General features: G+C 66.3%; 5 protein-coding genes and 2 long non-coding RNA genes across 7 annotated transcripts; 4 read left to right on the top strand and 3 right to left on the bottom strand.

Moving 5' to 3' along the window:
- The first annotated feature begins 18 nt into the window (after positions 1-18).
- COX5B (cytochrome c oxidase subunit 5B) lies at positions 19-1,153 on the top strand. Its single transcript, XM_084499302.1, has 4 exons — positions 19-176; positions 308-381; positions 669-768; positions 884-1,153. Exons 1-4 carry the CDS (start codon positions 83-85, stop codon positions 994-996), a joined length of 381 nt encoding a protein of 126 aa, XP_084355428.1. The 5' UTR covers positions 19-82; the 3' UTR covers positions 997-1,153.
- A 1,032-nt stretch (positions 1,154-2,185) lies between these two features.
- PURB (purine rich element binding protein B) lies at positions 2,186-6,848 on the top strand (the record flags this gene model as incomplete). The annotated part of the gene is made up of 2 exons (XM_084499276.1): positions 2,186-5,959; positions 6,085-6,848. One exon carries the CDS (start codon positions 2,186-2,188, stop codon positions 3,239-3,241), a length of 1,056 nt encoding a protein of 351 aa, XP_084355402.1. The 3' UTR covers positions 3,242-5,959; positions 6,085-6,848.
- Positions 6,849-7,294: 446 nt separating this feature from the next.
- Positions 7,295-9,886, bottom strand: LOC311424294. Its single transcript, XR_014686035.1, has 2 exons — positions 8,887-9,886; positions 7,295-7,846 (listed from the first exon to the last, which is right to left on the bottom strand). It is a non-coding gene; the product is annotated as an uncharacterized lncRNA (long non-coding RNA).
- A 58-nt stretch (positions 9,887-9,944) lies between these two features.
- LOC311424290 (histone H2A.V) lies at positions 9,945-14,494 on the top strand. Its single transcript, XM_084499301.1, has 5 exons — positions 9,945-10,175; positions 13,146-13,223; positions 13,499-13,612; positions 13,821-13,950; positions 14,159-14,494. The coding sequence occupies exons 1-5, from the start codon at positions 10,173-10,175 to the stop codon at positions 14,218-14,220; spliced, it is 387 nt and encodes a 128-aa protein (XP_084355427.1). The 5' UTR covers positions 9,945-10,172; the 3' UTR covers positions 14,221-14,494.
- LOC311424308 lies at positions 13,769-15,901 on the bottom strand. The gene is made up of 2 exons (XR_014686048.1): positions 15,092-15,901; positions 13,769-15,058 (listed from the first exon to the last, which is right to left on the bottom strand). It is a non-coding gene; the product is annotated as an uncharacterized lncRNA (long non-coding RNA).
- Positions 15,902-16,364: 463 nt separating this feature from the next.
- On the top strand, positions 16,365-21,288 carry MAT2A (methionine adenosyltransferase 2A). Its single transcript, XM_084499289.1, has 9 exons — positions 16,365-16,657; positions 18,004-18,081; positions 18,173-18,295; positions 18,371-18,483; positions 18,557-18,700; positions 18,811-19,029; positions 19,105-19,287; positions 19,377-19,510; positions 20,003-21,288. Exons 1-9 carry the CDS (start codon positions 16,567-16,569, stop codon positions 20,103-20,105), a joined length of 1,188 nt encoding a protein of 395 aa, XP_084355415.1. The 5' UTR covers positions 16,365-16,566; the 3' UTR covers positions 20,106-21,288.
- A 56-nt stretch (positions 21,289-21,344) lies between these two features.
- On the bottom strand, positions 21,345-26,782 carry GGCX (gamma-glutamyl carboxylase). The gene is made up of 15 exons (XM_084499266.1): positions 26,752-26,782; positions 26,420-26,659; positions 26,179-26,337; positions 25,022-25,187; positions 24,283-24,361; positions 24,090-24,196; positions 23,850-24,013; positions 23,496-23,764; positions 22,956-23,087; positions 22,718-22,869; positions 22,455-22,624; positions 22,236-22,366; positions 22,018-22,165; positions 21,612-21,807; positions 21,345-21,531 (listed from the first exon to the last, which is right to left on the bottom strand). Exons 1-15 carry the CDS (start codon positions 26,774-26,776, stop codon positions 21,378-21,380), a joined length of 2,292 nt encoding a protein of 763 aa, XP_084355392.1. The 5' UTR covers positions 26,777-26,782; the 3' UTR covers positions 21,345-21,377.
- Between the last annotated feature and the right edge of the window lie 129 nt (positions 26,783-26,911).

The raw sequence follows: 26,911 nt of genomic DNA, 5'->3' as shown, positions 1-26,911 counted from the left end.
TGCGGCCACTTCCGCCGCGCCGCCACTTCCGCTTCCGCCGCCGCCTCCGGAAGTGCCGGGTGCCGCCGCTGTCGCCGCCGCCATGGCCTCAAGGTTACTGCGGGTGAGCGCGGCCCTGCGCCTCCTGCCCGCCGCCACCGCCCGCGCCGCGCCCGTCCGGCACCTCGCCACGCCCGGTGAGCGGGGACGGGGCGGGAACCGGGCAGGGAACGGGCACCGGGAACGGGAACCGGGGGGGGGGGGCAGGGGGGAGGCCGCGGGGGGGAGGCCGCGGGTTCCCGGTCTGACGACGCCGCCCCTCCTGCAGGAGGCCTCGCCAGCGACCAGGAGCAGGCGACGGGGCTGGAGCGGAAAGTGCTGGAGGCCATGAACAAGGGGCTGGTGAGCGGGGGGCGGGGCGGGACCGGGACCGGGGGGGGGGGAGGGGGGGATGGGAGAGGCCGGTTTGGGGGGGCTGGGAAAGGAGCGGGGGGGCCGCGCCCGGTGTGGGGGGGGCGCGGGGGGAGGGATCAGAGCGGGGGGCACCGTGATGAGGGGCGGGGGAGGGGGGCGGAGTGCCTGGGGGGGGCTCAAGGGCTGGGGGCTCACCCTCTGTGCCCCTCCCCCATTTTCTGTCCCCTCCCCCCTCTTTGTGCTCCCCCCATCTCTGTGTCCCCCCTCCCCCCCAGGACCCCTACAGCATGTTCCGGCCCAAGCGCTACGCGGGGACCAAGGAGGACCCCAACCTCGTGCCCTCCATCGGCGACAAGCGCATCGTGGGCTGCGTCTGTAAGCACCCCCCCCTTCCTCACCCCCTTGCCCCCCCCCCCTTTCCTCGTGCCCTTGTCCCCGTCCCTCTGTCCCTGTCCGTCCGTCCCAGCTGCTTTCTGTTCCCCCCCCCCAGGTGAAGAGGACAACAGCTGCGTCATCTGGTTCTGGCTGCACAAGGGGGAGGCTCAGCGCTGCCCCTCCTGCGGCGCCCACTACAAGCTGATCCCCCACGAGCTGCCCCACTGAGGGTCCGGCCCGGGGGGGCCACACCGGACCCGCCTCAGCACCCTGAGGACCCCCCCTCCCAGCACCCATCTGGAGTTTTCAGAGCCGCGCCGTGCCGCTGCGGTGCTTGTTGTGTTGTTTGTGTTCCCCCCTCGTATAAAAACGAGTTGTGTGTGGAGACCTGGCCCTGGCGGTTCTGTACCGGGGGGGGTGGGGGTAGCACCCATGGGTGCGGTGCCGGAGCGTACTGCAAGGCGGTGGGGTGGGGGCACTGAGGGGGTGTTGCTCACCCTTGGGTGCTCCCCTTGCAAGGGGGATGGCGGGAAGGGCACTCTCTGGTGCTGGTTGCCAGAGAGGTGACACTTGGGGTTGTGGGGGGGTGACAGCGCCGTGTCACTGTCCCCAGACTCCCAGGAACGTGTCCCTGCAGCCCTTATTTCACCAGGGCGGCTCCTGCCCTTGGCAGAGGCGCTTCCCAGGGGTGGGTTTCCTCCAGCAGCCCCCCAGGGAGGATGGAGGTGAGGCTGCCGTGTCCTCCACGGGGGTCACCGCGCTGTGCCCCGGTGCCGTGCCGCCCCTCCCAGCCTCCAGAAGGGGCCAAGGACAGCGTGGAGCTGCGGGGGCTGCCGGGGGGGGGGAGGTCCCCATGGCCCCGGTGCCCCCCCTGCCACCGACCCCGGGAGCGGGGCCTCCCCCGGCCTCCCCCTGGCCACAGGTTTGGGCCCCAAGGGTGGGGGTGGTGCAGGCCCAGGGGCTCCCAGCGCCCTCCCCCACCCTGCTGGGCTCCCCCCCAGACGCTGCGCTCCCTGTCCGTGACGTCACGCGCTCCGCCGATGACGTCACGTTGCTTTGACGCAGCGCGGCGCCGCCTCCTCCAATGGGAGCCGCCGCCGGGCGTGATTGACAGCGGGGAGGGGGGCGGGACGAGCGGGGCGGTGACGTCACGCGCGGGCCTCAGGGCGGAGCCGGGGGCGGGGCAGTGGGCGTGGCCTCGCGCTGGGGGGCGTGGCCTCCCGGCGGCAGAGGGCGCGCGGGGACGCGGCGGGCGGAGCCGCTCCCCCCCTCCCCCCTCCCCTCCAACGGCCCCACGTGGGGCGCGGCGGAGTGCGGCGGTGACGTCACCCCTGTCGCAGAGGGGCGGGGCCGCGCGCCGGAAGCGGGGCGGGCGGCGCGCGCGGAAGGAAGGGCGGGCGCGGGGCGGGCGGCCAAGATGGCGGACGGCGACAGCGGCAGCGAGCGCGGCGGCAGCGGCAGCGGCAGCGGCGGGGGGGGCGGCGGGGGAGGCTTCGCGGCGCCCCGGGGAGGCGGCGGAGGAGGGAGCGGGGCCGGCGGCGGCGGCGGAGGAGGCGGCGGAGGCGGCGGCGGGGCCGGCCCCGAGCAGGAGACGCAGGAGCTGGCGTCGAAGCGGCTGGACATCCAGAACAAGCGCTTCTACCTGGACGTGAAGCAGAACGCCAAGGGGCGCTTCCTGAAGATCGCCGAGGTGGGCGCCGGGGGCTCCAAGAGCCGCCTGACGCTGTCCATGGCCGTGGCCGCCGAGTTCCGCGACTACCTGGGCGACTTCATCGAGCACTACGCGCAGCTGGGGCCCTCCAGCCCCGAGCAGCTGGCGCAGGCCGCCGGCCCCGGCGGCGACGAGGGCGGCGGGCCCGGGCCGCGGCGGGCCCTGAAGAGCGAGTTCCTGGTGCGGGAGAACCGCAAGTACTACCTGGACCTGAAGGAGAACCAGCGCGGGCGCTTCCTCCGCATCCGCCAGACCGTCAACCGCGGCCCCGGCGGGCCCGGCGGCTTCCCCGGCGGCCCCCCCGGGCTGCAGAGCGGGCAGACCATCGCGCTGCCCGCCCAGGGGCTGATCGAGTTCCGCGACGCCCTGGCCAAGCTGATCGACGACTACGGGGGCGAGGAGGACGAGCTGGGCGGCCCCGGGGGCGGCGGGCCGGGCGGCGGGGGGCTCTACGGGGAGCTGCCCGAGGGCACCTCCATCACCGTGGACTCCAAGCGCTTCTTCTTCGACGTGGGCTGCAACAAGTACGGCGTCTTCCTGCGGGTGAGCGAGGTGAAGCCGTCCTACCGCAACGCCATCACCGTCCCCTACAAGGCCTGGGCCAAGTTCGGCGGCGCCTTCTGCCGCTACGCCGAGGAGATGCGCGACATCCAGGAGCGCCAGCGGGACAAGCTCTACGACCGCCGCGCCGGGCCCCCCGGTCCCGGCAGCGGCAGCGGCGCTGGCGACGACTCCGACGGCGACGACGTGGACGACGACTGAGCCCCCCGCCGCCAGCGCCCGCCGGCCTCCCCCCTCCTCTTCCCTCCCTGCCCTCCCCGGACCCCCCTTCCCCTCCTCGCCGCGACGGGGAGAAGGGGGCCCCGAGCCCGCCTCCGAGTCCCCCTCCCTGGCCCCCGGCTCTGCCACCGGCGAGAGGAGAGAGAAACCGGCCCAACCGCAGCCACCGACCGCGTCCCTCCCTCCTCCGCGCACGCCCCGACCCGCGCCACCGGGACGAGCCACCGGCGTCCCCCCGGGGACGAGCGCCCGGCCCCCCCCCTCCTCCCTTCATCCCCCCCCCCCCCCCCCGCCTGCTGCAGCCCGAGGACTCCGCGCTTTTTTGGGGCCGGGGGTGCCCGGATCCTCTCTCCTCTCCCGTCCCGCCCCGACCCCCTCTGCCCGTGTCGGCGTCGTGCCCCCCGCCACCACCAAAACCAGCAGCCCGGCGCCCCCTGGGGAGCCGCCGCACGCCGGCTGGGGGGGAGCGAAGGAGCCGGCGAGCTTTCGGCAGCCAGATGCCATGCGGGGGGGCCGTCTCTGGACCAACGTCCATTGTCTCTTATTTTTTTCTTCTTTTTTTTTTTTTTTTTTTCCTCCCCCCTTTGCGGAATCGTTTTGTTTTCTGGGATGCGAACTGCTAAACTCCAGGCGCCTGAACTGGAACCCGTAACTGAGCTAGTGCAAAGCTGGCAGGTTTCTGAAGATAAAGGAACACTTCTCCTGTTCTGATTTTTTTTTTTTTTTTTTGGATTATTATTAATTTTCCCCCCCCCTCCCTTCTTTTTAACACGGGGGTTGCAAAGAGAGGTAGGCTAGAGAAAAAAGCAGGCACAAAGCACAAGGCAAGCTCGACGGATCGGCTGCTGCTCGCTGGAGATCTTCCCCTCCTCTCCAAATAAGGTGGGCTCGAGCGAGCGCCGGGTTGGCAGCGGGAAGGCCAGGCAGGATTCCCCGGGCGGCCGCGAGCGGGGCCGCCGCCGTCGGATGAATTTTTCCAAGCCCTGGCTCAGCCGGGAGGACCGGCGGCCAGGAGGAGCGCCCGGCGCCGCGCGCGGGACTCGGAGGCCTCGGCGGGCACGCGCCCGCGCGACGCCGGCGACCTCAGGTGCAGAAACCCAACCCGTTGGTCTTCGCCCGCGGATTTTTAACACGAACTCGATGCGTTTCCTCAGTACCTCACGCCGTGCGAGCGGCGGGGCCGGCGCCAGCCGGCTCGTTAGCGCGACGCAACCTGTGGGAGCTCCGACGAGCGCTGGGACCGCGCACCCCGGCGGCCGGGGCGTTGGATTTTTATTTTTTTCTCTTTTTTCTCTCTCTTTTTTTTTTTTTTTTTAACCACCTCGCTGTTTTCACCAGAGACTGGCTCCTGCCAACAACTCGTCCAGCTGCTCCGGAATAAAAGTGGGGTCCTTTCAGCGATCACCTCTGTTATTAAATGGATTTTCACTCTCAAATGGTCTTTTTTTTTTAGCTGATCGGGTCAGTCCTGCCCCTCCAGAAAGGTATTTTTTTAGCCACATTATCCTAGTAACTTTGAACTGAATGGGGAGCCCGCTGTTCATTCCAAAGTTTCAGGTATCATTGTGTGACACCTTCTAGAGTCTCTAGGACTTTTTAATTTTTTCCTCTCATGATTTTTTAAATTTTTTTTTCTCTTTTTGGAAACTGTGCATGCCTGCCCTCTGAGCTGCCTTGTTAATTTATTGTTGCGAACCCTTCTGCTGGCGTCCCCCTCTCCGCGCTCTCTGTTCGCTCCGTATTTATTGGAAGGCGAGGAACGGCCCCGCAGCGACTCCCCACGCGGCCGGCCGGGGGGGCACCGGCTCCGTCCCCCGCCCCGAGCCACGGGGACAGCCCCATGTGGCCGCCCGCCACCACCTCTCGCCGCCCTCCCGTTGTCCGTAGGTCTTTTTAAGGGATTTTTAACGAGAACTTATTATTTTTTTTTTCCTTTTCCTTCCGTTTTCCCCCGTTTTTTAATTCTTCTCCGTCGCAAAGAACTCGGTTTCCTAAAATCCTAACGGGAGCAATAGTATTTCTCGATGTCCGAATCACATCCGTACACTTGTACTGTATTTTGTACTGTAAGGCAGCTGTTTCCAGTAATGTCCTGCTGTATTTACCGATGTGTTTTGTTCACACGCGTTCAGTTCTTTGCCGCGGAGAACGCAGCGCCGCGGGCCGGCGGCGAGGAGGAGGAGGAGGACGACGAAGGCGGCCCCGGCCCCGCTCGCCGCCCAGGACGCCGGCTCCGCGCGCAGACCAGCATCTCGTCCCCTCGCTTCGGTGGTGATGGACTTTCTGTTGCTCAGCTGCTGTGAGCCAGTTCGGTTCTTGCAAAGATGCAGGCGGTACCTCTCCTTTTGAAGAGGATTATATATATATATATATAAATATATATATTCTTTTTTTTCTTTTTTTTTTTTTTTTTTTTTTTGGCTGAAATTGCAGTAACTAGCCTTACCTTTCTACTCTGTGGTAGCGGCGCGGGCTTCGCGGGCCCGGCTACGCTGTCGATAGCTGCCTAGGAAAACACGTGGAAGAGGCAAAGAGGCAAAGATCACGTCCGCCAAAAAAAAAAAAAATGTCCAACCCACTGCCGCAGACGGCGTTCGCTTTGGCAACCAGAAACCTTTCTCCCGCCGGCGCCAGGCCGGCCGAGCGATGTATCTATGTACAGAAACCTTCCGCAGCTCCATTTGACCTTCCAGCACACAGGTGAGAAGAGCAGAGCGCGTCGGGGGAAGAAATCTCGCAGCAAAAAAAAAAAAAAAAAAAAGGAAAAACAAAACGATTAACAGAAATTAGTTTTTTTTAATTTTTATTTTTTATAACCCTGCCAGCGGCCGGCGAGAGCGATTGTCGGAGAGGTGGGCGGGCGAGGAGGCGCTCCTTGTGGTGGGCTTCGGCGGTCGCTTCGTGCTCCAGGAGCTCGATCCCAAAATCGCCCCCGTGGCGGGCGGGTCGGCCGGTGGCTGTGCGATGTGTGCACCTGTAGGGGTGCGCGCAGGAGGCTGGGGGTTGTTTCTTTTTTCCTTTACGGTTCGGATTCGGTAGAAAACGGGCAAAATGTTGTTTGTGTTTTCTTTTTAATGTTTTATGCCGGAAGGGGGAAATCCCAAATGGTTGGAGCTTCCTGATTTCTGTTGCCCCAGAAGGGACGGTTTGAGAGCGCAACTCTATCAGAGCATCTGCTGTACAAAAGGCAATGTAAATCTTGTATAGCACCCCAAAAAAAACTTCGTGTAAATACCCGAGACGTCTGGGCCGATCGCCCGGAGCCCAAGGCGGCCGCAGAGGGGTCCCCGCGGGGATCACCCCCCAAAAAAAACAAAACAAACCCAACCCCGCGGCTCCACTACAGTCAAAACTGCTTCAATTTCCCCGCTCCCTCCTGAGAGAAAAGGAAAAACCACGGAGCGTCCCTGCCGTGCTCCCGGCCGGGCGCACGAGGCCGGTGGCCGCCGTCCCCACGCCGAGCGGCCCGCGGGACGACTCGCGAGGACAGAGCTCTCCGGAGAGGGGCGGTTCCTCTCGTTGGCGAAAGCCTCGCCAACTTCTTTTAGAAAAGAAAAAAAAAAAAAGAAAAAAGAAAAAAAAAAAAGAACCGTGAGCGAGTGATGACGGTACTTCAGATGCACAAAGGAATCTCTCAGCAGATATTCGCCCGAGGAGCGCGGCCTCGGCTCGCGCCGCGGGGCCGGGAGCGGTTTCCCACGCGGGGTTCCAACGGGAGCGCCAGGCGTGCCGCGAGGACGAGGCAGCGGGAGGAAGGCTCCCTCCTCCTCCTCCCGGAGCTGGATGTTTGCTCGGGGTTTGTGTTGCTGGAAGCTCCCGTCCGGCTTCCCAGCTGCTGGGGAGCGGCGCTCGGGAAGGCACCCGCTCGGACGGACGGGAGCGGAGAGCCGGGACAGAGGGGGACAGAGGGCGGCGGGCTCGCGGCCCCTGCCGAGCTCCCCCCGCGCCTGGGGCAGCGTGGTTTCGGGGAGCTGGCGGTGCTGCTGGTGGCCGCGAGGCTCGAGGCCGCGTTACCGGCCTCAAAAATGTGTCGGGAGGCACGAGGCCACCAGAAGGGACGAACGCGGGTCTGTCCTGCACGGGGAGCGCTCTCGTCCCCGGGGCAGAGCTGAGGAGGTGAAACATCGGCGCAGGGCGAGGCAGAGCCTCGGCGAGAGCTGGAGGCTGAAAGAGAGAGAGAAAAGAGAGAGGCACCAGGGCCGGGCCTGGCTTCCGCAATATCTGCTGAGAGCCCAAAACGTTCACCCCGAAGTACCTTGACGAAAAGAAGAAAGTTTTATTCCTCTTATTTTTTTAATGAAAGAAAAAAAAAAATAAAAGCAAACCATGCACTTTACGCGGCCCAGCGCGGGGGCTGCCGGCGCCCGGAGGGGCCCCGTCCCCCTCTCCCACGGCAGCGGGGCCGATTCTCATTCCCTTCCTCTGCGGCCGGCGGGGCGGCTTCGGGAGGCGCCGGGGAGCGGCCGGCGGTTGCCGAAGGCAGGTCCTGGATTTACCACTAGCAAAGATGACGCCCGACGTGACGAACTCCTCATGCTAGCGAGCACTCCTTACCGTAGCAGATTTTTGCAAATGGAGTTTTACAGTCTATATTTAAAGAATTGTATGTTTGTAACAAATAAAAAAGTATGCGGAAAAGTGAATGAAAAACCCACCCGGCCCCGGTCTCGCTCTTTTTTTTTTTTTTTTTTTGGGGGGGTGTTGGGGGTCGGTGTGGGGGGCTTCTGATCGCTGTGGGATCCCCCCGAATCGCTGTGGGGGCCCTGGTGCTGGTGGAAGCGCCCCGAGGGCCACCTCGTCCCCCAGTTGGGCTCTGGGGACAGCGCAGCCCCTTGGGGGGCCCCCCTGAGGCGTGGGGACAGCTGGGGTGGGCTGCGGGGGGGGCATCGCGTGCAGCTGGCGGGCGCAAGTGCGAGAAATCGCCCCCGTCGAGGGAGGGGGAGGGCAGAAAGGGTTTGGTGCAAAGCTCGGTGCATACGTGTGGCACGTGCGGGTGCCCACGGCCGTGTTCCCCCCCCTGTTTTCGCCCCCCCCTCCTCCCAAGCAGCGCTGCAGCCCACGCCGGGCCCGCACGCGGTGACGCAGGCGCCGCAGCCCGCGCCGCATTTAGCTCTGCGGCTCCCTGCGGGCGCGGGCTCATCTGAGGACACGGGCGGCAGCCGCCTGCGCACTGCGAGCCGTGGCCGTCGCCGCCGCCGCCACCACCGCACGCAGCCCCTGGGCTCGGGGACCTGGCGTGACCCCATCCCCAGAGCCGGATCCGTGCTGCTGCCTCGTAAAAACGAAGCGGTTGGCGCTCCCCCCGGGTGCCAGCTGCTGCGGTGGGGGCTGGGGGAAGGCTGAGGGGGCTGAGGGGGGCTGCAGTGAGCCCCAGGGACAGCTGCGGGGGCTGCAGGCGCCGGCAGCAGTTGTTGCCTGCGGGGCAGGTGCAGGCAGTGGGGTTGGGGGGGGCAGATCCACTGCTGAGCCCCCCCCAACACCCCAAAAATGCTGTGGGTGCATTAATAGGCACGGTGCTTGGTGCTGGGGGGGTTGGTGGGGAAGTGAGGCATCAGGGGGCCTCTCCTCCTCCTCCTCCTCCTCCTCCTCCTTCTCCTCCTCCCCCTCCCCAGCCCACACTCCCCTACCTCTCCTCCATCGCCTCCTCCCTGGCAGTGTCCGTCCCACGCATCCTGAGGCAGCAGCCGGGGCGCCCCCTGTTGTGAGGGCAGGTCCAGCTCCGCAGCTCCTTCCGTGTTTTTCTATATTTTTTTTTCATCTCTTTCCATTTTTCTTTTTTTTCCCCTTTGTAGAGTTCACAGCCACGGCCAGCCCAACGCAGAGCTCCTCTGCACAGGGGCCTGTGCTGTGCTCCCAGCGCGGCTTCCCTGATTTCTGTCCCAATCCCTGCTCACTAAAATCCAAATTTCCTCCCCAAAATTCCCCTCCCCGCCTCTCGGTGTGTGCCCCGAGCTTGGCTTCGCAGCGGAGCAGGGAAGTTTTTTTTCCCACCTACCATCGCAGCCACCCCAAAGACCTGCAGCGGCTCCCGGGAGGGATTTTGGGGCTTTTTCCGCACTATTTGACCACGGCCGTTACCTGCGGCCTTCCCCTCCGAGCCCCTGGGCGAAAAGCTGCCCTCAGCCCCCCGGCCCCGACCGAAACCCGCACCGGGGGGGCACCGGGGCCACTCCAGCCCCTCCGTGCTCCCCTTTAGGGCATCAGCGGCCTTTATTGGGGGAATTTCCTGCGAAAAAAAATAAAAAAACACCACACAAGGGCGCCCCCTCGGCGTCCTGGGGGTGAATTCCCCTCAGGCCGGGCTGGGAGCCGCGGCCTCTCCTCAGGGGGCGGCGCTGGGGCCCCTCAGGGGGACGGGCGGGCCGACAGACGACGGCCTCGGGACCTGGATCACAACCGGGAGCCCTCCCGAGGCCGCCCCCGGTGCCCGGTTCCCGTCCCCGGTTTCCCTCAGGGCCCCGCAGCCGCCCCCTCCCCCCTCGCCTCACAAACAAACAACCCGGGGGGCGGGGAGAGAGAATGGGCGGGAAAGCCTCTTCTCGCCTCCCATTGGCTCCGCTGCCTGTCTATCTTCTCAACCCCGCCTCCCCCAGCGCGATCCTCTCTTTCTATTGGCTCTCCGCCGCGTCACTCCTCCGCGCCGCCCCCTCCCCTCGGCCCTGCGTGCCGTGTGCAAAGCCAAAAAAAAAAACCCCACCGGCCGTTAAACGGGCCGAGGGGCGGGGCCAGCGGAGGGAGCTGGAGAGAGGGGGGTAGCAAGAAGCCGCTCGCCGATTGGCCCGAGCGGGCCGTTCAAATAAGCACGGCGCGCCGTGATTGGCTGCGGGGGTCTCGGCGGCGGGCGTCGCGCTCGGGCGGGTCATTGTCTGGCGGCTCCTGAGGCGGCTCCAGCGCGGACTCGGGCGGCGGCACCATGGTGAGGGGCGGCGGCGGCCGCCGGGCTCGGCCCCCTCCGGGGGGACCCGGGGAGGCTCCGGGGGGGGCCCGGTGGGACCGGGGGTGGCGGGGGGGGACCGGGGAGGAGCCGCAGGGGGACCGGCGGCGGGGCCGGGCCCTGTGGGGGGGGGGACCAGGCCCTGTCAGGAGGCCCCGGGCCCTGTCACGGTCTCCGGGCCCCGCCCCCGCTGCCGCTCGCACCCCCCCGGTCCGCTCCCGGTTGGAGTCGCGGGGACACCGGCCCGGCAGCGGCCTGCCCCCGGTCCCGTACGGGCTCCTGGCCGCTCCCTGCCCGCCGCGGCCCCGTGAAGAGGCCCCGCGCGGTGCCCCCGGGCTGCGTCACACCGGGGGGAGACCCGCGCGGCCCCGGCCCTGCCGCCCCCGCTGGTTGCCGGGCTTTGGGCCCCTTCGACCTCCGCGGGGGCTTCCTGAGGGGGGCTTTGGGGAAGGAACCGGGGGTCTGACCCCCTGCGGCACCCGAAACTTGGGAGGCAGGCCCCGCTTGCGCCGCTCCCGGTGCTTGTTTACTCCCCGCGGGGCCGTCCTGCTGCCGGGTTTGCAGCCGGCTGCCGGAGCTCGTGCAGAATTTTCTGATTTTTGTCTCTTCCCGGAGCACACGCAGGGGTGGCAGCTCCGGCCTGGAGGTCGCCGCGTTTGGTTTTTTTCCTCCCTTTTCTCCTCGCGGTGCCGGGGTCTGTAACTTCGAGAGCAGCTTAGGCTAGGAGGAGCCTGTGCTGGCTGAGGTGGAAGTGCCGGGCGAAATTATGCAACCATCGCCTCGCTGCGTTGCTGGGCGCCCTGGAGCTGGTGGCTGCGGATGAAAAACTTGTTTTTTTTAGCAAGTTTGGGTAGGGGAACACTCTCTGAGAGCAGCTCACTGTGGTGTCAGCAGGGAGAGCTGCGGGGCCGGGTGTCCCGCCCGGTGCTGTCAGTAAATATTGCCAGTAAACAGCTGCCAAAGTTTGTTTTTCTCCTTGAAAACGCAAATGTGGAGGCACGTGTTTATAGAAGTGATGGAAGCAGCTCCCTGCTGCCTCGGAAACAGCGAGGTGTGTGGGGGCTCCCAGCAAGCAGCTCCTCATGGTGACAGGGACCTGTGCACCCTGCTCGCTGGAGCCAGGGCTTGGCCTGGATTGAACAGGCCCTGACTCTGGAGGGAAAGGCAGTGGTGAGAGATTTCATTAAACTGGTTCTCTGCTAGTAAACTAGCAGAACTGTGTTTCTCTGCCTTGCTCCTGCGCTGGGTTATGAGTGCTGCAGCCTGCTGCACAGCTTTTCCTCGGGAAAACACCAGGGTTCAGGGATGTCGATGGCCAGCGTGCTGTCCCCAGATGGGTAGGGGTTGACAGCCTCTGGCCACACAGCTTTCTTTTGGGGGTGGAAAACCAGGTTTGCCTGGGGTGAGAGACTTGAGTGAGAACTGAATGCACCACAGGTGTTAATTCCTGGGAGTTTCTGTCAGTGCGTGCCGGGCAGCTTAACCTGCTGGCCTCTCCCAGCCTCGCTTCACAAGCAGAGGAAGAAATCCCCGGTCTCAGGAGGAAGGCTGGGACGAGCTGCGGTGAGGGGCTTCTCCTTCCCGGGATGGGGACAGCCTGGGACTCCCAGCCCCTGGTGTCCGACCCCTTCCTCTTTGCTCCAATATGGAGCGAGCAGGAAGCTGCCAGCTGGGGGACCCGAGAGGGAAGTCACAAAGCTGGCCAATAACAGCTCATGGGGCGAGCACCCAGTGCTCTGTGCCAAAGCTGCCTCGCCAGGAAAGAGAAGCCCGGCTGAAAATATCCCGCCCTGACTCTTTGGCCCTGAACTTGGACGCTTTGCACTGACACGAGGAGCTCCGCTTCCTGCTCGGGATCCTCAAGTGTGGCACCTCACAAAGCTTCTCATGGGTCTCCCTGAGCTCCCTGGGTGTAGGGGATCTCACCCTCACTGCCGTCCCAAAGGAACCGGGGCCGGCCAATCCCAAAGGAAGCCCTATTGCGGTGCTGGCTGCCGAAGAGCCGCGCTCTTCCCAGGTGCCGGCCTTCCCTGCGTGCCACCCTCGTGCTTCACGCTGCAGGAAGCTGGCCCCAGCTCCACCACCTTGCCCAGCACCGCTCTGCTTCCAGCTTAGACACCTTCCCGTGCAGCTCGGGGCCTAAAGGAGCTGCTCGGACACTGTCCGTGCTGCGCAGGGACACGGGCCTTGGGTGTGCTGCACAGCGAAGCCTTTCCCGCGGTGAGGCAGCGCCTTGCTTTGGGGATTAGCTCAGCTGGCCGTACCTTCGTCTCCTGGGGAGCTGCGGATCCCGTGGCCGCTTCTGGCAGAGCAGGAGGGGTGGCTGCTGGCTGGCTGCTCCCATCCCCTTTGGACTGGGATGGTGTCGGGGTCAGGACAGCCCGGCCTGCCCGCACCTTAGGTACAAATTGCCTCTCCTGCACCCCTCGCAGCCTCCAGGAGGCTCTTCCTGTCAGAATTAATGACTTCGGGCTTTAATTAGCGCCTCGCTCCCGTGATCCCTTTTAGGTGGATGTCAGAGAGCCGCCCACACGTGGCAGCTTCCTCCTCATCCCCCTGTGGCTCCCAGAGCCGCACGTGGGGCTTTGCGGGACGCTGGTGGCAGGGAAAGGGAGAAACCCCTGGAAACCCGCGTGACCCACGGATCCTGGCGTTCAGAAGGGGAGCTGCTGTGTGCCTGCAGGAGCTGACCCCACACCCAGATTCCTCCCAGCTGCTGCATGACACCTCCTGCTCTCCGCTGTTTTCCCCCTGTTTGCTGCCTTTTGGAAAATAATGGAAATAGTGGGAACAGGAAACGTAAAAATTCCGCTGGCCTGGTAGCGGAAACGCGCCTGGGGCTGCTCTGAAGGCAGCAGGCCTGGCAGCGAGCACCGAAAATTATCACGGGGGGGTGAGAACCGAGGTGGCTTCGTCGGAGGGGCAGGACTAACGAGGGCTCTGTCTCCGCAGGCTGGAGGTAAAGCTGGCAAGGACAGCGGCAAGGCCAAGGCCAAGGCGGTGTCCCGCTCCCAGAGAGCTGGGCTGCAGGTAACAGGCGGCTGCCTCGTGCTCCCGGGCTGTAAAACATCGCAGAGGTAACAAACCTCCTGCTCCCGAGGGGCGGGGTGCCACTGCCTTGTTTGTTTCCCCTTGTTTTAGCAAAACAATCATGGGGAATAAAGGGGAAGGGGAAGTGTTTGCTCCTGGCTCTCAGCGGGCAGGATCCGTCCCGGGGCTGGCCTGAAGGCTGCGGGCATCGCCTGGGGGCTGTGGGGCTCTGCAGCTGCCCGGTGCTCACCCCGTCTGCGTTGCTTCCTCTGCAGTTCCCGGTGGGCCGCATCCACAGGCACTTGAAGACCCGCACTACGAGCCACGGGCGAGTGGGAGCCACCGCGGCCGTGTACAGCGCCGCCATCCTCGAGTACCTCACCGCCGAGGTGAGACGCGGCGCGAGCAGCGGCCCAGGAAGGCCCCAAACTGTTGGGGTTTGCTCTGGTTTTATTCCCCATCGATTCTTTTGTCCAGTTGGTTTTAGCGTTGGGAAGGCTGCTTGGGTTTCTGGTGGATTTATAAAGGGGGAGGCTGTGGGGGGAAGGAAAAAGGAAATCTGGGGAGATGCTCACGGCGCCGCGGGTCTCTCGCCAGGTGCTGGAGCTGGCAGGCAACGCTTCGAAGGACCTGAAGGTGAAGCGCATCACTCCCCGTCACTTGCAGCTCGCCATCCGCGGCGACGAAGAGCTGGACTCCCTCATCAAAGCCACCATCGCTGGGGGAGGTGAGTGGGGCTGCGCGGAGAGGCAGGAGGGTGATTTTGGGTGGAATTCAGCCTGATTAGCGAGCGAGGTCGCCCGTGGCTGCGGATTCCAGCCCGGAGCAGCGCTGAGGCTGGCAGATTTCTGGCAGGGCGGGAGGGAGGCTGGAATTCCCAGCAGCCGAGCACGTGGCGGTGCCCGCGGAGCGCTGACGCCTCCTTCTCCCCGCAGGCGTCATCCCCCACATCCACAAGTCTCTGATCGGGAAGAAGGGACAGCAGAAAACCGCGTAAAGGAGTCGAACCCAGCCCGCGTCCTCCCTGTCGTTGTACTGTAACCGGGACAGAAGAAAGCCGGGGATATGTGGAATTTTTTTAAGGCATAGTTCGATGGCAGAGCATAGACAATTGACCGTAGGCAGGAGCAAACATTTGTATGGTCTTTAGGTTCCAAGTTTTTTGACAAAAAGTTACCTTGTCACGTGGCAGCGATTCGTGTGTTGATTGGCTAGGTTTCTCCCGTGTGTTTTATACAAAAATGGAACGGATAAACCATTTTTTACAAAAACCCGCTGTCGGCCTGTGGTGTTGGGGGCCCGGAGGGGGGGTTTAGGTGGGGCTGTTTCCGCAGGAGATAACACCGCGCCCCCACAGCGTTATCTCGCAGCTGGAGGAAGGCGCTGAGGAGCGGGACACGGGGCCAAGTCCTGCCAGGAACCACCCAGGGCTCCCCCCGCACCCCCAGAGGTAAGGGGCAGCAGGGTCGGGTCCCAAAAAGGGCCAGCACCCCCCAAAAATTGCTACAGCCTCCCCCGCGCGTGGCCTCCACTTCCACCAAGCTCCCAGCCTCCTCTTGGGGCCTCCCGTACCCCAAAAACCACGGTGCTGGTGGCCCCCAGCCCCTTGTGCACCCCAAAACTTTGGGTCCTGGGCACCCCGCACCCCTGTGCCCCCAAATTTTCCCCCTCCACTGGGGCCTCCAGGGGCCCCCCCAGGCCCTGGGTGGAGGTCTGGGTGCGGTGTGCTCCCACCCCAAATGCAAATAGGGCTGGCCCTGCCCCTATGCAAACAGGGGGGGCAAAGGGGCTCCGCCCACAGCCCCTGCAGCTGGTGGGGTGGGGCGAGAACTGGCCTGGGGTGTCTGTCTGTCCTAAATATAGGGGGCCTGGGCTGTCTGTCTGTCCTGAATACATGGGTTGGGGGCGTCTGTCTGTCCTAAATGTGTGGGTTCAGGGAGTCTGCCCTAAATATGAGGCTTGGGGTGTCCATCTGCCCAAAGTACAGGGGGTCCAGGGTGTCTGTCTGTCCTAAAAATGAGGGTTGGGGTGTCCGTCTGTCCTAAACATGTGGGTGCAGGGAGTCTGTCTGTCCTCCATCCTTGGGTCCAGGCTGTCTGCCCTAAACATGAGGCTTGGGGTGTCCATCTGCCCTAAGTACAAGGGGTGCAGAGTGTCTGTCTGTCCTAAATATGAGGGTTGGGGTGTCCGTCTGTCCTACATCCGTAGGTCCAGGCTGTCTGCCCTAAATATGCGGGTTGGGGTTGTCTGTTTATCCTAAACATGTGGGTTCAGGGCGTCTGTTTGTCCTAAACATGTGGCTTTGGGGTGTCCGTCTGTCCTAGGCACGTGCTCCGAGATGTCTGTCTGTCCCGGGTGTGTCCGTCTGTCCCAGCGCTGTGGGTCCTGCCTGTCCGTCTGTGCGCCTATCTCGGGATCTGTCCGTCTGTCCTGGCATTTGGGGCGTCCGTCTGTCTGCAGCGGGTGTTCCCGGTGTCCGCCTGTCCCGTGCGGGGTTCCCGCTGTCTGTCTGTCCCCCCCCCCCTCCCCCCCGTCCGCCTGTCCCCGCCCCGGGCCCGGCCCCAGCGCTGCAACCCCCGCGGCCCCTTGCGTCAGGCCCGCGGCCCGGCACAAGATGGCGGCGGGAGGCGCCGGGCCTAGGGCGGGGGGGGGTGGGGGGGGAACCGAGGAGGGCGGGGGCGGGGCGGGAGGGCGGGGGGCGAGGCCCCGGTGCGGCGGAGGAGCCCTGAGGGGAGGGGGGCGCCGGGGGGGCGCCGCGGGCCGCACAATGGCGGCGCCTGAGGCGCGCAAGATGGCGGCGCCCGGGAGGGGCCGTCCTCGCCGCCCGCCCGCCGCCGCCGCACTGCGCCTGCGCGGCCCCGCGCCGCTTCCCGGCTTCGGGGCTGTGCGCATGCGCCCCCCGCGCCTCCCGCCGCCGGGCACAGCGGGCGGGTCCATGAGGCCGCGCGGGGGGGGGGAGCGCGCCGGGGGGAGTCGCTCGGTGCCCGCTGCGCCGCGGGGCGAGGGCACGGAGGGGCGTCCCGGTTTCGTTACACACCGAGCTAACGGCTCGCTTCCCCGCGGGCTGCTCGGGGCGGCGGCACCGCTCGGGGCAGCGCTCGGCGTTACGTAACCCGCCCCCCCCCGCCCGCCCCTCGTGGTCCCGCCTCCCCGCCCCGCGGCGCGGGCTGCGCGCGCCATTGGCCGGCGTCGCCGGGAGGGGCGGGGCGAGGAGGGTATAAATAGAGGCGGGGCGGCGGGCGCCCTGCTCAGTCCGCCGCGGCCGCCGCAGCTGCTGCTCCCCCGCTCCGCCCGCCGGCACCGCCCCGCGCTCCGCTCGCCGCCCGCCCGCCTCCCCGCCGCCATGAACGGGCAGCTCAACGGCTTCCACGAGGTGTTCATCGAGGAGGGCACCTTCCTCTTCACCTCCGAGTCCGTGGGCGAGGGGCACCCAGGTGCGGGCCGCGCCGGGCCGGGCCGAGGCGGGCAGCGCGCAGGCGCGAGGCCGCTTCAGCGAGGGGAGGGGGAGAGGAGGAGGAGGAGGAGGATAAAGGGGGGGGGGTCGCGCGCGCTCCCGGCTCGGGGAGGGGAGGGGAGGGGGGAGGCGATGACGCCACCGGGCGCGCGCGCAGTGGCGGGGCGGCGCGCGCCGCATTGCGGGCCCGGCGCGCACGTGGTTCCCGCGTGGGGAGGGCGGGGGGGGGGGGGTGAGAAAAAAAGGGGGGGGGAGGTTTTGTGCCCACCCCCCCCCCCCATTCAGGGGGGGCTCCGTACCCACCCCCGGGGCCGTGAGTCACCGCCGTGACTAAGCAGCTTCCGGGCCGCCCTGAGCACCGGGCGGACCCCGGTGTGTGCCCCCCCCCCCCTCACCGGGATGTGCCCCCCCCCTCCCGCCTCATTCCGCCTCCACCCCCCTCGTCCCTCGTTCTCGGCCCTTCGGCATCCTCCCGGGCTGCCCCCGGTGCCGTCCCTTTGTGCTCTCCGTTTTCGGAGCTCTGCCCCCCCCCCCCCAGATCCTGTTGTCGTCGTTTTCCATCCCCCCGCCCCCCCCCCGCAGCCGCCCTCGTGCTCCTTTACTCGCCCAGCACCGGAGCTGCCGGGGGCCGTCACGTGCCAGCAGCGGGGGCGATGAAGCAAGGCAGGCACAAGGCACGCGTGCCCCTCTTATCGCCCCGCGGGTGAAGGTCCGTCCCCGTCCCGCTGCCCTTTCACCCCGGGCAGGGGCGAGGGGAGCCTCCTGCAGCCCCCTCCCCGCTGCGGCGCGGCGCTGGCCTCCCCTCCTCTCCTAAATCCGCCCCGAAAGGTCGCCGCCAAGGACGGTGAAGCTGCCTGCTTGCTGTAGGGCCCTTGGGACGCCCTGCACGGAAAGTGGGGGCTCCTGGCCCCAAATAAAGCATCCTGGGTGCTGGGGGGGCTGGACAGCCATTGGGACCCTCTTGCCTGGCAGGGCACACCCGGGGGCAGCCGCAGGCACCAGAGAACCCATTGAGAGCAGCCCATGGGGCAGGATTAGGGCCGCCGGGGTGGTGCTGCCCGGCCCCACGGTGCCGTTTCCCTCTCGGCAGTGCTGTAGGTGGCTGAACCTAAGCCCTGACCCAAATGTAACTCGAGCTCCGAGGGTTTAATGGGCAAATGCCTGAAATTCCACGCTAATAACCCGCAGCGGGGACAAGGAGAACGCTGTGTTCAGCGGCTTAATGGGAGGCCCGTGCCCAGCTCGGGCAGCGCTGGCAGCTTAGGGTGGTGGAAGCTGCGGCAGGAAGGGCCGCGCCGCGCTGACGGCCCCGTGCCTTCCCCCCAGATAAGATCTGCGACCAGATCAGCGATGCTGTGCTGGACGCGCACCTCAAGCAGGACCCTGACGCCAAGGTGGCCTGCGGTGAGTCAGTGCCCGCCCGGGGAGGCAGCGCGGGGTGGGCAGGGCCGGGGCTGACCTCCCCTCCCCTCCCTTCCTCTTCCTTTCCCCGCAGAAACGGTTGCGAAGACGGGGATGATCCTGCTGGCAGGAGAGATCACCTCCCGAGCTGCCGTGGACTACCAGAAGGTGGTTCGGGACACGATCCGGCACATCGGCTACGACGACTCCTCCAAAGGTGCGTGCTGGGGATGTTCCCTCGCAGCCGGTGGTTCCGGCAGCCCCGCTCAAACATTTTTTTCCCCCCACTTAGGCTTCGACTACAAGACGTGCAACGTGCTGGTGGCCCTGGAGCAGCAGTCCCCGGACATCGCTCAGGGCGTCCACCTGGACCGCAGCGAGGAGGACATCGGGGCTGGTGACCAGGTGAGGCTCGGGGCTGCCTCCTGGTGCCCACGCTGAGCCGGGGGCACCGAGCTGGAGCACGCCTCTCCCGCAGGGGCTGATGTTCGGGTACGCCACGGACGAGACGGAGGAGTGCATGCCCCTCACCATCGTGCTGGCCCACAAGCTGAACGCCAAGCTGGCCGAGCTGCGGCGCAACGGCACCCTGCCCTGGCTGCGCCCCGACTCCAAGACGCAGGTCAGGGCCCTACGACGGCCCCGCTGCGGCCGGCCCCGCGGAGCTGCCTCACCCACCGGGGACCTTTGGGGCTGCTCCGCGTCCCCTGAGGCTCCGGCGTCTCGTGGCAGGTGACGGTTCAGTACATGCAGGACCGCGGCGCCGTCATCCCCATCCGTGTGCACACCATCGTCATCTCGGTGCAGCACGACGAGGAGGTGTGCCTGGACGAGATGCGCGACGCCCTGAAGGAGAAGGTGATCAAGGCCGTGGTGCCGGCCAAGTACCTGGACGACGACACCATCTACCACCTGCAGCCCAGCGGCCGCTTCGTCATCGGCGGCCCCCAGGTACGGCAGCGTCCCGGGGGGGCCTCTCCCCACGCTGGCGCGGTGCCGTGCCGGTGACACCGCTCTCCCCCGCAGGGTGACGCCGGCCTCACCGGCCGCAAGATCATCGTGGACACCTACGGGGGCTGGGGGGCCCACGGCGGCGGCGCCTTCTCCGGGAAGGACTACACCAAGGTGGATCGCTCGGCCGCCTACGCCGCGCGCTGGGTGGCCAAATCCCTGATCAAGGCCGGGCTGTGCCGCAGGGTGCTGGTGCAGGTGGGTGCTGCCACGGCCCCGTGCCCCAGGGAAGGCTCCTGGTGCTGCCCGGGCCTTGATTCCCATCGTTTTGTGTCCCCCCCCCTCAGGTCTCCTACGCCATCGGCGTGTCCCACCCGCTCTCCATCTCCATCTTCCACTACGGCACGTCCCAGAAGAGCGAGCGGGAGCTGCTGGAGATCGTCAAGAAGAACTTCGACCTCCGCCCCGGGGTGATCGTCAGGTAACGCGCGGGCGGCGGGCACCGCAGGGTGGGCGAGGGGGGGGGCGGCGGGGCGGGTGGCGTTGGCACCGAGCGCGCGCGGTCCCCTCCGAGAGCGGCTCCGAGCGGCGCGGCCGCGGGTGCCCGAGCAGAATTGGAGCCGGCCGCCTCGCGGGCACCGCCTCGTGCCGTCGGCGCCGCCTCTTCCGCACCTGGAAAACGGCCGAGGTAAAGGGCCAGGAGCAGCCTTTGGGCTGGGACGCGAGCCGCCTCAGCCGGAAGATAAGTGCTTTTTCGGGCGGACCAGGTGCTGCTGAGGGGTAAGTATCCGGCGGCAGCTGAGCGCCGCGCGCTTGCAGCTTCTCCGCCTTGTTGGGGGCGGCCGGGGGAAGCTGCAACCGCCCCGGGCAGGGGGAGCAGGACAGGGCAGGCGGCGCCCGGCCCCGCAGGCAGGGAGGTGTGAGCGTGGCGGTGCCTGGACCTCTCACTGAGCGCGGGACTTGTATATTCCAGGGATCTGGATCTGAAGAAGCCCATTTATCAGAGGACTGCAGCCTATGGCCACTTTGGTAGGGACAGTTTCCCCTGGGAAGTTCCCAAAAAGCTAAAGTACTAAAAAAAAAAATAAGTGTTAGGCTTTTTTCCCCACTCCTGTTGGCGTAGGCTACAGAGAAGCTTTCAGGCTCTGGGGGAAAGAGCTCCTCTGCCCTCAGCTCTCCTGTCCTCCCTCTGCTCTCGCCCACCGCTGTCTGTCGCCAGGATTTCGGTTGCGTGGGGACCACACGCGGCCTCGTGCCTCTCCCCGGGCCCCCCCCGGCCCGCGGGGGCAAGCCCCCTGCCCGCCCCACGGCCGCCGTGCCCCCCTCCTTTGGCTTCTTTTTAATCTCGTGACGTCTGAGCTCCGAGACGGTGCCCCCCAAACTCTCGCTGTCCCACGGGGGCTTCCCCGCGCCCCCCGGTCCCGCCGGGACCTTGCTGGTGCTGGTTTTGTTCTTAACCGGATTTTAACCTCTCTGCTCCCACCTCTTTCTCTCTTTCCCTCTCGGAGGACGTACATGACACGGGGCTGGGGGGGGGGGGTGGGACAGGCGTTAAAGCCGAGCCCACCCCCGTCCCACGTGCGGGTCTGGTACCAGAGGAAATTTTGTCTTTCTTTTCCTTTTTTTCTTTTTCCTTTTCTTTATAAGAAAGCTGAAGTTGAACCCACAACTGCACAACCCCCTCCTCCTGCCCGAGCTCTGCGCTGGGGGGGCTCGGCCGAGCTTTTTTTTGGGGAGGGGGGGGGAAATAGGCCCTTCATACTTGAACGTTTTTCTAATGGTGTATTTATTGTGTGCTGAGGCGCGGGGCGTGAGTACAGAGAAGCCCCCGGGCTCAGACGGCAGCTCTTGATTTTCCTGAAAGCCCCCCCTGCACCCCGACCCCGCCTTTCCCCCACCCCGGGGAGGCCGCCACGGCCTCCGAAACGGGGTGAAAAAGGAGGGGTTTGGGTCGTCCTGGGGGAGATGGATGGGGGCAGGCAGCTTGGGGCGGCTGCCCCCGGGAGCGCGGCGCATTTGGCCGGTGTGGTACAGAGAAGCCGGCTTGTTTACCTGCCCGCCCCGGGGCCCGCGCCCCAGCTCCTGCCTTAGTGGGGTGGGGGTGGTTTGGGGGGGGCTTTCTCTCTTTTTCTCTCTTTTTTTTTTTTTTTTTTTTTTTCCTCTCTTCATATTTTTTCTGGAGGTTTTATTACATTTGTTTCAATTTCACCGATTCCAAAAAGAACACGAAAACCGACTCAATAAAACTGCTAGGTTCTACCTGCCTGCCTCAGCCTCTGCCTGCGGGGGGGGGGGAAAAAGAGTGCGGGGAGGGGTGAGTTTAAAAAAGGAGACTTTATTGGGGGAGCTCAGAGCTCGGGGGACGCCTGCCCCTCGCCCTCGGGCCGCGTCCCCTCCTCTTCCTCGCCGCGCCAGTTGGCGAAGGCCACCTCCTGCGCCAGCTGCTCCAGGGGCGGCCGGCCCAGCGCCAGGTTGCGCAGGGAGATGAGGGTCATCAGCGCACTGCGGGGAGCAGAAAGGAAGAATCAAGGAGGGGTTGACACAAAAAAAAAAACACCAAAAAGGCTGATTTTGGGGCTCACCTGCGCCGGAAGAGGTAGTACTTCTTGCGGAGGAAGCGGTGGAGGCGCTGGCCGAGGCTGGCCTCCCGCCGCCGCCCCAGCTCCTCCAGGCGCCGCTGCCGCCGCAGGAACGCGGCCACCACCGGGTCGGTCGGGGTCCCTGCCGCCAGCGGCTCCCCCAGGATGGGCCGCAGCTCGGGGGGCAGCGGCTCCGTCTCTGTGGGGGATGAGGGGCTCAGTTTGGGGGTGCATGTGGAGTTTTAGGGGGCTCCCCACCCCGGCTTTGTGGGATGCAGGGCTCAGTTTTGGAGTCTGTGAGGATTCAGGGGGCTCCCTGCCCTGGTTTAGGGGAATGTGGGGCTCAGTTTTGGGGTCTGTGAGGATTTGGGGAGCTCCCCACGCAGGTTTTGGGGGGGCCAGGGCTCACCAGTGCCGTTCTGCACCCGCTCTCGCAGCTCCTGCAGCCGCGTCAGGTTCTTCTCCAGCGCCAGCGCCGTGGTGTTGACGTAGGTGTACATGTAGCAGGAGGGCTCCGGCGACACCGTGTGCACCTTGTGGTACTCCCCGGGGGGCACCTTCCACGGGGGGGGACACGGCATGGGGCCGTCAGCCCCCCCAGAACCCCCGGGACCCCTCCCCACTCACCTGCAGCCCCTCGCCCTCCCGCAGGCTGTGGTTGCGGCGCTGCTCCACCAGCTCCACCAGCACCTCGCCGCGCAGCACCCGCAGGCTGGTGTTGCCCAAATCCTCGCTGACGAAGTTCTCCAAGTGCAAGCCTGCACCCCGCCAGGTTGGGTTGGTTTTTTTTAAGGTGCCTGGGGAGGGGGGCTCAAGACCACCCTGCCCTGCTCCCCGTGCCCTCACCGGGGAAGTCGGCGATGAAGACGACGTCCATGTGTCCGTCCAGGCCGCTCTCCAGCTCCTGCAGCCGCTCGCGCCACGGCGACAGCTCCAGCAGCAGCGGCAGCAGCCAGGGCGTGCGGCGCCACGGGGACCACTCGGCGCGCACCAGGTCCACCCGCGGGTCCACCAGCCTGCGGCACGGCGCTGTCAGAGCCCCCCCAGACCCCACAAAGCCCGCCCCCCACCAACACGCAGCCCCCCCCCCCCAAATCCCGGGCCCCCACCTCTGCTGGAAGCGCTCGTTGATGGAGACCCAGATGTCGAAGTAGAGCTGGGGCTGGGAGATGTTGTAGCGCGGCAGGATGGCGCTGAGGCACGTCGAGTACTGCTTCAGCATGTCCGCGTGGTCCTTCCAGCGCCGGCTCTGCGTGAACACCTTCTCGGGGACCCCCCCCCCAAAAAAAATATCACCGGCTGGCCCCCTCTTCCCCCTTTTACCCGCCCCCGGACCCCGCCGCTCACCCCCGGCTTGAGGTAGCCCACCTCCCCGGTGAGCCCGTCGCGGTACGTGATCTTGACGTGCTGGTGGAAGCGCGAGTGCACCATCATGTCCCACGAGTAGCCGTACAGCCCGTTGGTCCAGTTGTTGTAGCCCTGGGGGGGGGTGGGTGGCAGAAGGGGTCGGGGTGTGACCCCCATCAGTGTCCCCATACCCCTACGTGCCCCCCCGGCAGTGTCCCTGTAGGTCTGTGTGCCCCCCAGCAATGTCCCCATGCCACTCAGCAGTGTCCCCATACCCTATATGCCCCCCACCACTGTCCCTGTGCCCCTATTCCCCCCCCAGAACTGTCCCCCTACCCATGTGCCCCCCACCAGTGTCCCCACACCCCCCAGCACTGTCCCTGTACCCCTAATTCCCCCCCAGCACTGTCCCCGTGCCCCCCCCAGTACCCCCACACCCCCCGCCACCCCCAGCATCACTCCCACATGCCCCCAAGCAATGTCCCCCCCAACACTCCCCCTTCACCAAACCCCCCCAAAACGCCCCCAAACCGCCCCCACCTGGGTGATGAAGTGGGAGTAGGGCAGGAAGAGCTGCTCCGCCACGTAGAGCAGCGTGAAGGCGGCCGCCAGGTGCTGCCGGAGACGAAGCCCCCCCCGCGCCCCCTCAGCAGCCCCTTCCCCGTAGTGACAATCGGGGCTGCGCTGGGGGGGCTCGGTGCTGGGCAGCCCCCCCCGAAGCCACCGCGGGCAGCGGGCGCAGAGGCGCCGGGGCCAGCTGGCATCGCAGAAGAGCCCGCTGCTGGCCAGCATGGTGTAGGAGAACATGCCTGGGGGGGGGACGGGACGCATTATTAGGGACCCCCTGACCCCCCCAGGCCGTCCCCGGGGTGCTGCCCCCCCCCATCCCCTCACCGATGCTGAAGAGCTGCGAGTTCATGCAGTGGAAGTAGGTGACGAAGACGAGGGCGAGCGGCCGCGTGGCGTCGAAGAAGAGCAAGAAGCCGGCGGAGAGGTCGAGCGCCAGCCCCCCGCCGTGCACCACCAGCAGGCTGGTCATCTCCTCCGACAGCACCAGCCTGCCAGGACATCACTGTCACCGCTGTTGTCACCCCAAACTCCCCTCAGTCCCCCCTCGGTGCCCTCCCCGCTCACCGAAAGGGCGCGAAGAGCCAGTGGCGCCCCAGGGAGCTCATGGAGTAGCCGCCCACCCAGTCGGCGTCCAGCTTCTTCAGCCCCGCGATGAAGTAGACAATGAAGATCTGCAGGATGGGGGGGTGAGGATGGGGGGGGGTGACACGCACAGGGATGTCCCCCTGTCACCTATCCCCCCCCCCCCAGCACCCACCTGGGCGCGCAGCAGGGTGTAGTTCCACAGCGGCACGTGGGCGTTGCGCTTCTGCGGGCGCAGGAGGCCATCGATGGACCTGCGGGGGGGCAGGGGACACCACGGGGACACCGGGGCTTGTGTCACCACGGGAGGACCCCAAGCCATGGGGATACCCAGGTTTGTGTCACCTGTTTGGGTCCCCTGAGCCATGGGGACACGGGGTTGTGTTACCCGTTAGGGGACCCTGATCCATGGGGAATCATGGGGACACCGGGGTTTGTGTCACCCTGAGGGGACCTTGTCCCCACAGGGAACCACGGGGACTCCAGGAGTTGTGTGACTCTGAGGGGACCCCAAACCATGAGTAACCATGGGGACACCGGGGTTTGTGTCACCCTGAGGGGACCCCAAACCACAGGGAACCATGGGGACACCGCGCTTTGTGTCACCCGTTAGGGGACCTTGTCCCCAAGAGGACACCAGGGCTTGTGCCACCCCTTAGGGTCCCCTAACCATAGGGACCCTGATGTCCCAGATGGACACCAGAGCCCACCCCACCCCCTTGGGGACACTGAGACCAGTGCCACCCCCAGGTGACCCCCTGCCACCCCCTCCCACCACCTCAGCACCCCACACCCTCCCCATTACCCCATTACCCCCCAGCACCCCCATCCCTTTTCCCCCTTACCCCACCACCCGGCGGCATCCCCCTGTCCCCCCCATGTCCCCAAGTGTCCCCAAGTGTCCCCATGCCCACCAGTAGCGGTCGGCGCCCACCAGGGCGAGCTGGAAGGCCAGCAGCCCGTAGAGGTAGGAGTGGTTGTTCCACGTTGTCTTGTCCAGCAGCAGTAGGTACCAGTAGGGCCCCAGGAAGGCCAGGGTGCTCAGCCGGTAGCAGAACCCCACCATGATGCCCAGCGCGCCTGTCGTCACCCGCTGTCACCCGCTGTCACCCACTGTCACCCCCCTGTCACCCCCCGTCACCGCCCATCCCCCTTGCTGCCACGGCGTCTGGCCCCATCCTGCCCCAGCGCACGCTCCCCATGGGGTCCTGTGGCACCCAGCCCCGTGCCCCTGTCCCCATTGTCCCCCTGTCCCCATTGTTCCCCATCGTGGTGGCTGCCCTCATGAGCACTGAGCCCACCCCGGTGCCACCCAGCGCTCGCCGTGTCCCAGTGTCCCCATGTCCCTGTCCCCAGCATGGTGGCCATCCACCCCCATGTGCCCCATGCTTGTCCCCATCCCACCCCGATCCACGTCCCCATGTCCTGAAGCGCCCATCCCCGTGTCCCTGTATTGCCCCCGATGTCCCCATGTCCCCACATCCTCATGTCCCCGTTTCCCCGTGTCCTGATGTGCCCATCCCCGTGTCCCTATATCCCCCCCACGTCCTGATGTCCCCATGTCCCCAGGCCCCTCTGTCCCTGTGCCTCCACATCCCTGTGTCCTGCTGTCCCCACCCCCACATCCCCATGCACTTTTGTCCCCATGTCCCTGCGTCCTGCTGTCCCCACCCCCATGTCCCGATGTCCCTGTGTCCCTGTGCCCTATGTCCCTGTCTCCTGATGTCCCTGTCCTCGTGTCCCCATGTCATGCTGTCCCTGTGTCCCCGTGCTCCATGTCTGGATGTCCCTGTCCCCGTGCCCCATGTCCCTGCCTCCTGCTGTCCCCGTCCCTATGTTCTGATGTCCCCGTGTCCCTGTGCTCTCATCCTGCTGTCCCCATGTCCCCATATCCTGATGTCCCTGCCTCCTGCTGTCCCCATGTTCCCCTGTCCTGCTGTCCCTGTGTCCCCATGCCCCGCGTCCTGCTGTCCCCATGCCCTATGCTCCTGTCTCCCTGTCCTGCTCTCCCCGTCCCCATGTCCCCATGTCCCTGTCCCCATCCCCGTCCCCGTGTCCCCGTGCCCCGTACCCAGCAGCATGACGCCGTACACCAGGTACATCCAGTCGAGCGGCAGCGGCCGCAGGCCGGGCAGCAGTGGGAAGCGGCAGACCTCCAGCCCGTCCAGGTACCGGTGATCCAACCGCGCCAGCCCCCGCTCCTGCGGCACGTCCAGCGCCATCAGCAGCCCTGGGGGCGCGGCGGGGACACCGTGAGCCACCGGGGGCCGCGGTGCCGGGGGTCCCGCTCCCGTCGCGGCGGCGCCGCTCACCGAAAGCTGCCCGGAAGGCCCCGAGGGCGGCGGGGTCGCGGGGGCGATGCAGCAGCCGCACGAGGCGCCCCCAGCTCGCCAGATCCCGGGGCTCGAAGCCCAGCAGGCGCCGGGCACGGCCCGGGGGGCGCCCACCGGGGGGGTCCCCGCAAGGCACCGGGGGCTCCTCCGGTATTGGTGGTGCCGCTGCCGCCGCCGTCTCCTCCGCCCCGCGTCCCGCTCGCCGCCGCCGGGCTGGGCCTGGAGGGGCAGAGGTCAAGGGTCAGGGGTCAGGGGGTCAGGGGGTGCTGGGGGGCTCCCGTCGCCCTCCCGGTGCCGCCCGCTGCCCGCACCCATCGCCGCCGCCGCCGCCGCCATGGCCGGTGCCCGCCCCCCCCCCGCCACGTCACCGCCACCGCACCGCCCGGCGGCCAATGGGGAGCGAGGGGGGCGAGGCGAGGCCCCGCCCCCTGACCTCTGACCCGCTGACCTCTGACCCCGCTGCGGTCACCG

The sequence above is a fragment of the Aythya ferina genome, assembly GCF_964211825.1.
Source record: "Aythya ferina genome assembly, chromosome: 27".
Lineage (NCBI taxonomy): Eukaryota > Metazoa > Chordata > Aves > Anseriformes > Anatidae > Aythya > Aythya ferina.
Note: the sequence above shows the minus strand (reverse complement) of the source record. Positions and strands in the feature narration are given on the sequence as shown.

Excerpts from the sequence above, each read along its gene's own strand:
- LOC311424290 (XM_084499301.1), top strand. Across the intron at positions 13,613-13,820 it reads TCGAGTACCTCACCGCCGAG|GTGCTGGAGCTGGCAGGCAA; the intron begins GTGAGACGCGGC and ends GTCTCTCGCCAG. Across the intron at positions 13,951-14,158 it reads AGCCACCATCGCTGGGGGAG|GCGTCATCCCCCACATCCAC; the intron begins GTGAGTGGGGCT and ends TTCTCCCCGCAG.
- MAT2A (XM_084499289.1), top strand. The coding sequence starts at position 16,567 with ATGAACGGGCAGCTCAACGGCTTCCACGAGGTGTTCATCGAGGAGGGC. Across the intron at positions 18,296-18,370 it reads CTACGACGACTCCTCCAAAG|GCTTCGACTACAAGACGTGC; the intron begins GTGCGTGCTGGG and ends CCCCCCACTTAG. Across the intron at positions 18,484-18,556 it reads ACATCGGGGCTGGTGACCAG|GGGCTGATGTTCGGGTACGC; the intron begins GTGAGGCTCGGG and ends CCTCTCCCGCAG.
- COX5B (XM_084499302.1), top strand. The coding sequence starts at position 83 with ATGGCCTCAAGGTTACTGCGGGTGAGCGCGGCCCTGCGCCTCCTGCCC. Across the intron at positions 177-307 it reads CCGGCACCTCGCCACGCCCG|GAGGCCTCGCCAGCGACCAG; the intron begins GTGAGCGGGGAC and ends CCCCTCCTGCAG. Across the intron at positions 769-883 it reads GCGCATCGTGGGCTGCGTCT|GTGAAGAGGACAACAGCTGC; the intron begins GTAAGCACCCCC and ends CCCCCCCCCCAG.
- GGCX (XM_084499266.1), bottom strand. The coding sequence starts at position 26,776 with ATGGCGGCGGCGGCGGCGGCGATGG. Across the intron at positions 24,362-25,021 it reads GTGGGCGCCGACCGCTACTG|GTCCATCGATGGCCTCCTGC; the intron begins GTGGGCATGGGG and ends GCCCCCCCGCAG. Across the intron at positions 23,088-23,495 it reads ACTCCCACTTCATCACCCAG|GGCTACAACAACTGGACCAA; the intron begins GTGGGGGCGGTT and ends ACCCCCCCCCAG.